Raw genomic sequence first — 11,000 nt, 5'->3', positions numbered from 1 at the left:
AAAGTAACAAATCTGTGGTTTTGACAGCAACACACCTGTATGCTTATGCTCAGGAGCCATAGACTCCACATGCATTAAGGTCATTTTCCTTCATAGCAGTTTGCTCCCCTAAAATTATAGCTTAAGTGCATTTAATACTTAGGCTCCTAATCCTATGTTATGAGCTTGGCTTCTCTGTGACTCATGGGAATTTTATGGGCACAGTTTTCAACTTGGATTTTATGATTGTTGCTAGCTTTATGGCACCATGGAAATATTCAGCACAATTATTATTAGCAAATCAGTTTTTCTTTATATAAATAGATCTTAGAACATTCTCCTTAAATGCCTTCTCATAAAGGTTCATTATCATGAGTAAAAGCATATTTTAATTGTAGTCACTGAAAGATGAGCTAATGAGCTAATGACATTTCAGGATAAACCATTTGGGTTCTCACTTTTACTTTCTGAGAAAAGGATATCGTGTTATTTTCCCTTGAAAAGATGGTAGGACTTAGCAAAATGATGCTCAGGTTAGCAGTCCTTCCTGATTTCCAAAACCATTGGTTCTTTGAGGAAACATACCTTGGTGAAACTGGGTGCATCCTCTTGCCCCTCCATCAGAAGGAGGACTGACTGGTTTTCTCTGGTTTGCTTAGAAAACACAAACACAACTGCCTCTGTGTCCAGGAGGTCATGAGTGGGCTGCGGCAGCCTGTGAGCGCTGTGCACAGCGGGGATGGCTCCCATCGGCTCTTCATTCTAGAGAAGGAAGGCTACGTGAAGATTCTAACCCCAGAAGGAGAACTGTTCAAGGAGCCTTACTTGGACATTCACAAACTTGTTCAAAGTGGAATAAAGGTTGGCCTTTTATATTTCTTTATTTTGTTCTGGTTGTATAGGCTTTATCTTAAATGCACTCTGCCTCACTGAAGGCATATTTCTGTAATAAAGAATATTTAAGAGGGGAAATATGGAGATAATCTAAGAGATCAATAATTGCAACAACTGAGAAGGATGAAGACATCTTTGTTTTACTTTCTGGCTGCTAAGTGTTGTAAATATAATATTTTGGCATTTACCCTATATAGTGTTCATATTTAACATAACTTTTGCCTTTAGGCCTCAGTCAATGAGCATAACATTTCATATTACATATTCACATTTTCGAGCAGAAACAAAGATCTTTTTTGGAAATTGTACTTGGTTCCTTTATCATGCCTTTTATTTGTCTGTGTCATAAGAAAAAAAATGTTTCTTATCTGTGACTTCTTTGTACAATGCTTTTACAGGTAAGTCAAATTTTTTAAATCAATAATTAGTCATCTATAGAATACATAATCTGAATTCACCAGCCAAATAGCCTAGGTATATAAATAAAATGTCCTGTTCATGTCACATGAATAGCAGATGATGTCATGTCGTTGGTAGCAGGGGTTGGTCATAGGAGGCTAAACAGAAGCTGTGACATTCTAGAGCAGAGACATGTGCACCATCTCATGACTATACTAGAGGAAAATCAACAAGTCATGAGGTTCATGAAGACTTGGTTATCCTTTTCTTTTCTTTTTTCATTTTTTTTTGTTTTTTGTTTGTTTGTTTTTTGTTTTGTTTGTTTGTTTTTTGAGACAGGGTTTCTCTGTATAGCCCTGGCTGTCCTGGAACTCACTTTGTAGACCAGGCTGGCCTCGAACTCAGAAATCTGCCTGCCTCTGCCTCCCAAGTGCTGGGATTAAAGGCGTGCAAAGCAAAGGAGGATTTATAATCTGAAGCTCATATAGCAATGAACTACTTAATTTGTGTCTCATTCTCACCACCGAAAGCAGAAGGAACCAATGAAAGAAAAAATATATTCGCAATATTTGTTTAGTACCTATGGGGTTTTCTGTTTGTTAAATGACTGGAATGAGTCGATGAGGACACAAGTGATGCTGGGGGGTCAATCAGGAGACAGGCAATGCTGTACACATTGGAACCATGTGGGCTTGTGATGTGCCGATGACGCTAAGGCATACCTCATAGAAGAAGCCACCCTGGAGCTGGCATATGGGCCACTGGGAGTGTACTTGCTTAACACATGTGAAACTCTGGGTTCAACACCCAAAACCATAATCACTGGGCCAGCAAGACAGCTCAGCTTCCATGCAAGTCTGACCACCTGAGTTTTACCCCTGGGCCCCACCGTGGAGAGAACAGGCACCTGAAAGCTGTTCCCTGCCTCCAAAATGACACAGTAGGTGGGCAAAGCACACCTATGCCCACACCCACAGACTAATAATAAATTACATATCTCCTTTGAGGGTGGAGATATAGCTCTGTACAGAGGGTTAACCTGTATGTCTGAAGTCATTGGTTCAATCCTCTATACTAGGAATGGGGGATTAAATCCTTCCTTTGATACATCCCCGTGATCTCAGCACTTCAGAGGCCAGCTCAGGAAGACCATAAATGCAAGGCCTATTTGCATGAGACAGTGAGAGTCTACAAGTTGCAATTAGTCTTATTTTTCAATTTTTTATTTTTTTAATTCATTATTATTGTACGTGTATGGGTGTTTTCCCTGCATGTATATCTGTACATCACATGCATGCCTGGTGTCTATGGAAGCCAGAAGGCCTGGAGTTACAGATGGTTGTGAGCCACCATGTGAGTACTAGGAATTGAACCTGGATCTTCTGGAAAAGCAACCATTGCTCTTAACTTCTGAGCCATCTCTCCAGTGTGTGTGTGTGTGTGTATGTGTGTGTGTGTGTGTGTGTGTGTGTGTGTGTGTGTGTGTGTNTGTGTGTGTGTGTGTGTGTGTGTGTGTGTGTGTGTGTGTGTGTGTGTGTGTGTGCAAGAGAAGAAGGGAAGAAGAAAGCTTTTGACAGGGAACAACTTGACCACCAGATTATTTGAGTAAATCTATTGTTTGTACATTGATCGCTTCAGCTTTCTCTAAGGGAAACATTGCTAGATTCATTAAACGCGAGTACTAATGAGTGTACTCTATGAAGTTGGTCTGGCTAACTGGCTGTGGTGTCCCTGTGGAGCAAAGATAGAGTGGCAAGTGTGTCTGTTACTCACAGTGTAGCTTCCTCCTGTGCAAGTGACATGTGCGCCTGCAAAGGAACAATGGAGAAAACGTGTTAGGACCATCCTCTGTGTGCCACTGATCAAAGGAAACCACTTCTCAGCTTTCCACACCTAAACAACCTGTAAATGAAATTAAAACCAAATATCTCCCTCTCCCCCTCCTTCTCTCTCTCTCTCTCTCTCTCTCTCTCTCTCTCTCTCTCTCTCTCTCTCTCTCTCTCTCTCTGTCATACACACACACACACACACACACACACCCTATAATTTCCTCTATTTACTATATTTTAGGACTTCCCTAAGATTTGGAAACTTTTCTCAAAAACTTGCTTTGGGGGGCTAGAGTATAGCTCAAGGGTTAGAAATCAAGTGCCGCTCTTGCAGAGAACCCAAGTTTTGTTCTCCTCAGGTCAGCTGTCTCACAAGCATCTGTAAAGCCAGCTCCTGATACCCACTTTCCAGCTGCCGTGACTGAGCACCAAACACACCAGACACACCCAAAAGCATGTATGAGTGCTCACACACGTGCACACACACAAACACACACACACACACACACACACACACACACACACACGTGTGTGCGTATGTGCGAGCTTTGTATACTTCATTAAATACTTGCTTTTAACTGTTCCATTCACATCTTACCCATCTAGGATGACTTCTTCGTTCTAGTTTCTCCATTGTAAACAAAAGTCATTTATCACTCTTGTATCTTTTGCTTAACCTGTTGATGGATTCTTCTCTTAATATTCATTCATAAAAAGAATGGTACTGTGTGAGAGATTAGTATAAATATATGTTCTCAATTTGCTTTAGGTATGTTTTCAAATATTTAAGGATATATTACTTTCTAATACTATTTCAGAAAAATGTTGATGTTAAAAAGATGCAAATGGTCAAAAGTAGCTGTAAGAAAGGTCTCAGAACACCAGAAACTTTGCTGTACAAAATAATAAGAGTGATCAACTTATTTCTACTTCAATTTAAGTGCCTGCCTTTAAAGTCAAGACTACTTTGAAGTCCTTCTATTTCCAATTACACGTGTTCACTGGGATACTGAATGAACGATCCAGTGGGCTATTGTGTTCTGGCAGGGAAACATTTTATAATGCAACTTCACAGTCCAGGAGTCTGCAGGAAGTTTGCAATGAAAGTCTCTAGGAATTTTTCAGAACATAATCAATCTTGTAAGAAATCTTGTTGAGTTTGGCATCTGGGTCTCCAGAGGAGCTACAGAGCTTCTGGAGCTCACCATAAACTCCAGAACCCATTATCCTAGTGAGTCAATAGGCCATTGAAGTGTGGTGGGGCAGATGCCACCACAGTCATGAATGCGTCATGAATTATGTCATGGGCTGTGATCATTTACCTCTCGGAGACTTAGGAAATAGACATTTTATAGCTGTTTTTCCAGAGATGTCTCAGGCTTCTTTGATAATAGGAATGTTTAATGAGCTTGTGTGTGGATGTTGTGGTTGTCTACAGCTATTTTGCATAAATGATGCAAGTGAGACTTTTCATTAGCCATTTTACATACTTCTTTTCTGTTCTTTCAGTTTTAAAATCTTAAGTGATGGTGTAAAGTCATTTAACTACAACATACAGTCCACAGAATTAATAATACATTCTAAACCCAGCCTCCACGCGCCTAATTAAATGAAAGTTATAGACACTTCCATGGAGATCTCAGCCACATGACACCAATTAATGGCCTGTGGGAGTAAATTAAATCAGACATAAAGAAGAATCTCTGATTACAAGACTTTCTGAGAGCTAGGGACAGTTATAAGGATTCTGGAATGTTCTCTCTTCTAATTATCAATTAAGATTGGATAGTGACTTCTGGCCCATAATAAAAGCAAATTAAACTCAGTTGGTCTTAAATTCTACTGGTCCTTGTAACTGTAGGCAATGTCAGGTACAGCCAGCCAATAACTGAAAAGCATAGGGACAGCTTTCTCTATGGTCCTGGTGTGTGTGTGTGTGTGTGTGTGTGTGTGTGTGTGTGTGATATATGTAAGTGTGTTTACGTGTTGATGCTGGTACATACGTATGTATACGTGTACGCATATCCAGAAGCTAGCCGTGGATGGTGGATAGCTTTCTTGATCACTTTCCATGTTGTTTTTTGGAACAAGATCTCTCATTGAGAACAGTGATCACTGATTGGCTAGACTTGCTGGCAAAAGAATTCTGGGAATCTACCTGTCTCTGACCACACAGCACTTAGGTTACAGATGTGTGTCACTGTGCCAGGATTATATATGCTTGTGAGGCAGAAGCTTCGCTGGCAGCCAGAGTATGTTGCCTAAAACATGAGAGATCATAGTATCCTGGGGAGTTAAATATGTACAGTTCACATGACAACAGTGATCTGTTAACATACAAAACCTAAGCTAAAGAACAAGTTTGCTATGGGAAATGAGCCTGGAAATTACAATGGAAGAGTCTGTCTGAAGTACAATTTACAAGTCTATCACTAGTGCTGACACTGAGGAAAGGCTCATGGGTCAGACTGAGGGGCAGACACTGTGTATGACTGTTGTTACTGTTGCACACATGTTGTTACTGTTGGTCCCATGGGCAATGAGCACAAGATTGTACTCCCTGAATCCAGAAGATCTTTAGATACTTGGTCTGTGGGATATTTAAGTTGGGCTTCTTTCGAATTTGAATTGGAGCTTCTGAGGTCCAAGAAGCAACTCCCTTGTCTGAACTCCTCAGAGACAACAGACCAGCCCTTCTCCAGGATGGACACTTACTTACACAGACCTGGGAGCTTTCAAAGTTGCAACCCAAATCAGAGTGGGTAGGGTCAGGGTCAGGCAAAATGCCTTCTCACAGTATTTAATGGTTGGTCAGTTTCACAGAGAACAAGACTCATAGTCCCTGCCTGGTGTACACCCAAGTGCTGTGTCCTCCATGATTGAAAGGAAGCGGCTGAGCACCAGTCCTTCACCTGCGTCTTTTGTTAGACACGCACTCCAGTGAGAGCAAGGAGAGGCGATAACTGTGGTAGTGTAAAATACTTGACATGGAGTTTTTGAAAAATACTATTTCTTATCCTTTGTGCCTGTGCGTGAATGCATGTGTGCATTTGTAGTGTGTATATGTGTATGCATGCGTGTGTGCATTTGTAGTTTGTGTGTATGTATGCATGCATGTGTGCATTTGTAGTTTGTGTGTGTGTGTATGCATGCATGTATACATTTGTAGTATGTGTGCATGCATGTGTGCATTTGTAGTTTTGTGCCTGTGTGCATTTATGCATGTGTGCATTTGTAGTGTGTGTATGTATGCATGTGTGCATTTGTTGTGTGTGTGAGTGCATGCATGTGTGCATTTGTGGTGTGCGTGTGTGCGTGCATGTGTGCATTTGTAGTGTGTGTGTGTGTGTGTGTGTGTGTGTGTGTGCACGTGGAAGTCAAAGGACAACTTGTGGAAGTCAGTTCTTTCCTTTTACCACATGGGTCTTGAAGATTAGGCTCAGGTCACCCATCAAGCTTGGCAGCAAACAATCCACTAACCCATCCCACTAGCCTGACATCAAGCTTTGAAAATAGAATTTTAGCTTGCCCATTATATTCTTATTTTTATTTATTTTCTCCGTGTTGGAATCTGGTGCTTGGCTAGTTGGCAATTTGGTATCATTAGTGTCCCTGTAGTTTTCTGTTGTCTCTGTAAATCCTACTTGCAAAGGACCTGGACCCCAGAAGTACTCTAATATAATCTCACCAAAGCAGCTTACACCAAGGAGGATCCAGAAGTCAGCCGTGGCCTTGCAAATATGCAGAAGGAAGCAGCAGCCTGCACCTGACCCCTGCAGGGACCTGGCAGGCATCACTCAGCATTTGGTCCTCCAGAGCAGTCCATTGTCAGAGGGTCACAGCCTCAGGCCCCAGCTTGCTGCCTGCATCAGAGCTTGTCTGTCATTGGAGCAAGTGTCACTGGACCCAGGTCCCTCTCTGTCTACTTGGATCCTCCCTTCAAAAGATGTTTTTTGAAGCAGTCCTTTTATTGGGGGAGGAGAGGACATAAGGCTGAAAGCTGCTGATTGTCCGGGTGACTGAGCCCATTGAGGTAGGGCTCTTGAGAGACCCGGCTGTAGCACAGCAGTCCCAGGAACATGTGGAAGAGGACAGAGGGTGTTCGGAGGCCAGCCCTGCCTGGACAGCTTCTGACTTGTAATTCACAGGCAGAATAACCAGCATTTCGGGATTATTGAGTTCCAAGAGTTCACCGTCAGACCAGTGGGTTATGGTCTAGCTTTCTGGAACTTGCGTGTTTCCTGTCATTAGGTTACAGTCTTGTGGCAGTCCCTGAAATGTCTCCATGTTGTTGTTTGCATGATAGGAGGCGAGAGTGACTTACCGTGTGTAAAGGGCTTCCTCCAAAAGGCAGTCAGTGCCCGTGCTCTAGTAGGAGAGCAAGCAAACATCCAGTTGAAAGAAAGCAGCAAATTATATTTGTAAACCATTACAATAGGGTCATCGACACTGTGGGCAGGGTGTGGACACCATGCACCATTTAGAGTTCAGCATTATTTCTACGTTTTTAAGATAGCCCAGGCTAGTCTCAAGCTTGTGCCCTTCCTGTATCAGCCTTCCAAGAGTCAGGATTGCAGGTGATAGTCAACACACCTGGCTTCGTTTGAAAATTTTTTTCACATAGAAAATTACTGCTTATAAGTTGTTAAACTGAGCCAAACTGAAAAGAGACTTGCTATAGTGGCAGAAATAAACATGTTTTCTATTCTTATGAAAAATGGTAGACAGTATCCTTCCCCAGACTCAAACTTCCCCCAAACTCAAACCTTTTTAAAATTTCTTTAGTAATCTGGTCCAAAACCAGTCATTTGAACTAAAAACAAAACGTTGCTCGTTAAGTGACGGTTGTGACTCAGTGGGTTGGGTGTTGGTTTCCATCAAGGCGCTGCCTTTACCTTAGTCAGTACTGCCGGTGCTTTGTGCCCAAATGCTCAGAGCTTTATGGAAACAATGCTATTTTCTATTTTAAGTGTTTCATCTCATTTTAAATTCAGTACCTCATATTTTTTCATAAAGCAAAAAGTCCTTTGGTATAAATAAGTTGAACAGCTCAAATCCAAAAATCTGAAATCCAAAATGGTTCAGAATCAGACTGTGTGCCCTTGCATGACACATTGAGAAGTCTCACACTTTGAAACTTTGTCCTGCACAAAATTATCTAAGGTGCTTTTAAATTACCTTTGTGAGGTGCCTGGGAGATATCTCAGTGGTTAAAGCACTTGTCATGAAAACATAAAAACCTGAGTTCAAGTCTGGGAACCCACGTGTAAAGCATCAGAAAGCATGCATGCAGGGAAATGAGAAGTGCAGACAAGACACTCCCTGTGAGCTCATGGGCCAAATGGCCTAGGATACACGGCAGAACTATGGTGGAAGACAAGGATCGCCTATGCTGTTGATAGGATCCTTGTACTGGGTAGAAACACACTGAGGTTTATGCCAGCCTGGGGCATTTTCATACATCAATTGTTTTTATCTTGTGTTCTGGTTTAAGCCAGAGTGGCTTGCTCCATGTTCTCTGGTTGAGTCGAGAACACATGCTTTCTCCAATGTGTTAGGTGAGGAAAGTCCCCCATGAATGTCTTTATATTCGCTGAGGATTTCAAGGGCAAAGGAAACAGAGACTGTGACTCTGGTCCACTCTTAGGATAATCGTGTAAAACGAGGACAATCCAATAAATCTAGAGAGAAACAGCCTTGGCTCCTGTGAAGACATCTGTCCTGGTGAGTGGTCCACTAGTATTCTCTAGGCTGTCCACTAGAAAGACACTTCTGTGATGTGGTGTCAGCCTCCCAGGGGCCACGTGACCTCATCAAGAAAATACAACACTGAAAACTTGCAAATGGTAGAGGGTAGCATGGCATTCCCTGTTATAGGGACCCAGTGGATTTGTATATTGAGTATGTGTGAGGGATACCTAAAATCTACCCTCTCAGCAAATATAAGTACACAATAGAGCCAAACACTGTGATCCTGGAACAAGCCATAATGTCTACAAAGATACCCCACTCTTTCCCTTAAAGCACTTTTTTTCTAAGTCATTATATTCATTATATAGGTTACCTCTGCTGTCTCTATAAGACCCCTGTGGGGAAGCTATTAAAATATCCCATCTCACAGATAAAGACAGTAGGGCGTACAAGTCAACTATGTGAGGTACCACTACTTCAGGCTCTGGAACCAGATCTCAGAAGCACATTCTGTACCGCTGTGCTCTAACTCTGGTCCTCTGGTCCTCTGGTCCTGAGCTGCTCTCCTGAGCTTGCCAAGCTGAGCCTAGCAGAGTTGCTCCAGAGGAAAGACCGGGGTGTGTGTGTGTGTGTGTGTGTGTGTGTGTGTGTGTGTGTGTGTGTGTGTTAGGTTCACAGGGGAGTGGTTGGGGGCCGAGGTCATAGGAGCTAGAGGCAGGCAGTTAGATGTGGCTTCCGGCAGTTGCAGCTGCCATGTACTGATAGTTTGCATGTAGTTTGTGGAGGCTGTGTACGCCCTCTTTAATTCCGTGCCTTTGCCAGTTGAATGAAGAACGTAAGTAGCAGGGAATGCTATATGTGCAGGATCTCATCGAAGCATTGAAGTGCTTTGTCAGCCCAAGCTATTATCATGGTCTACAATATGGCAGCCCCTGGCATGATTTGGGAGCTCTAGTGACCACTGATAACTCTGATCCTGGGTTTTGAATCATTTCACCCTTAAAACATGTTTGAATAATACTTGTAGAAAATTTCCAGTGGTGTTCTCATTGTGTCAAAATTAGATGGAAGTTCACAGATGCGAAATTACACAGACACACAACACACATGGAGTTTTCCTCGAAAAATATAATAAGCCTGGGATGTACTTTTTAAAAAGTATTTTAATTGTGACTCTTGTGGCCTGGAGAGATAGAGCTCAGTGCTAAGAGCATGTGCTGCTCTCAGGGAGAAGCTGAATTCAGATTCAGCACCCACATCACACAGCTTACCCCAGTCTGTACCCCCAGCTTCCGGGGGTATGAGAGCAGTGCTCTTTTGGAGCAACGGGCAGCTGCACTCACGTGTATACACCCACACAGAAACACTCATCCACATGTAACTAGAAAGAAAAAGAGAAATGTGACTCCAGAGAAAACCAGTACTTCATTGTTGTCGCCTCTCCTTTGGACACTAGGTGATAGCGCTTGAAGTACAGATTGAGACTATCAGAGAGAGTGGGGCCGCCGGGTTGGGTGGCTTAAAATTAGCTTGTAGTGTGATGTTACAGTGACTGCTTCACTCAACTGGTTTTTTGTTTTGTTTTGGTTTGGTTTGGTTTCGGTTTTTAACGTAGATGAATAAAACCTTTAAAAGACAGTTCTACGGCCAAGCAATAGGGACAAGCATCAGTAAATGTAGTGAAAGGTGCCAGATGCTCAGTGGAAGAATCTATCACAGGATTGGCCTCAGCTACCTCCCTCTCAGACCTTGACGGCAGAAGCTGCTGTTCCCCTCACTTTCTCTCCGTGTGCTGAAGGACATCCTCACCGGCTACAAACAAACCTGCACTGATTAGTTTCCATGTTCCTATGATCAACTTCTGAGTTTGCATCTATAGCATGTGGTTTTTCACAGTTCTCTCTCTTTTTCTCTCAGGTGTGTGTGTGTGTGTGTGTGTGTGTGCATTCTGTCAATGCATTTGTTATATATACCAAACATTTACAAAATATTTTCCAGTTACTATAATAATGTTGTAATGTAATTATTAGCGATCTCTATCAATCAGTATTTGGCTCTTCTTTTTTTTTTTTTGTTTTTGTTTTTTGTTTTTTTGTTTTTTTTTTCAAAGCCAAGGAGAATAATTTTATTACCACTATGATGGATTGCTTTAATAGTAAATATATACTATACTATATACATATACTACTTTGTCAATCAAAATTAACA

General features: G+C 42.0%; 1 protein-coding gene across 1 annotated transcript in view; it reads left to right on the top strand.

Annotated features, from left to right (window-relative positions):
* The window catches only part of Hhip (hedgehog interacting protein), an 87,564-nt gene that overhangs the window by 13,080 nt on the left and 63,484 nt on the right, over positions 1–11,000 (top strand). Inside the window, exon 4 of the mRNA XM_021220457.1 lies at positions 639–840. Within this exon, the coding sequence (XP_021076116.1) occupies positions 639–840 (202 nt within the window). The remainder of the gene's footprint in view (positions 1–638; positions 841–11,000) is intronic.

Source organism: Mus pahari, chromosome 20 (assembly GCF_900095145.1).
Source record: "Mus pahari chromosome 20, PAHARI_EIJ_v1.1, whole genome shotgun sequence".
NCBI classification, from domain to species: Eukaryota; Metazoa; Chordata; class Mammalia; order Rodentia; family Muridae; genus Mus; species Mus pahari.
This window is presented reverse-complemented; position numbering and strand designations above follow the sequence as displayed.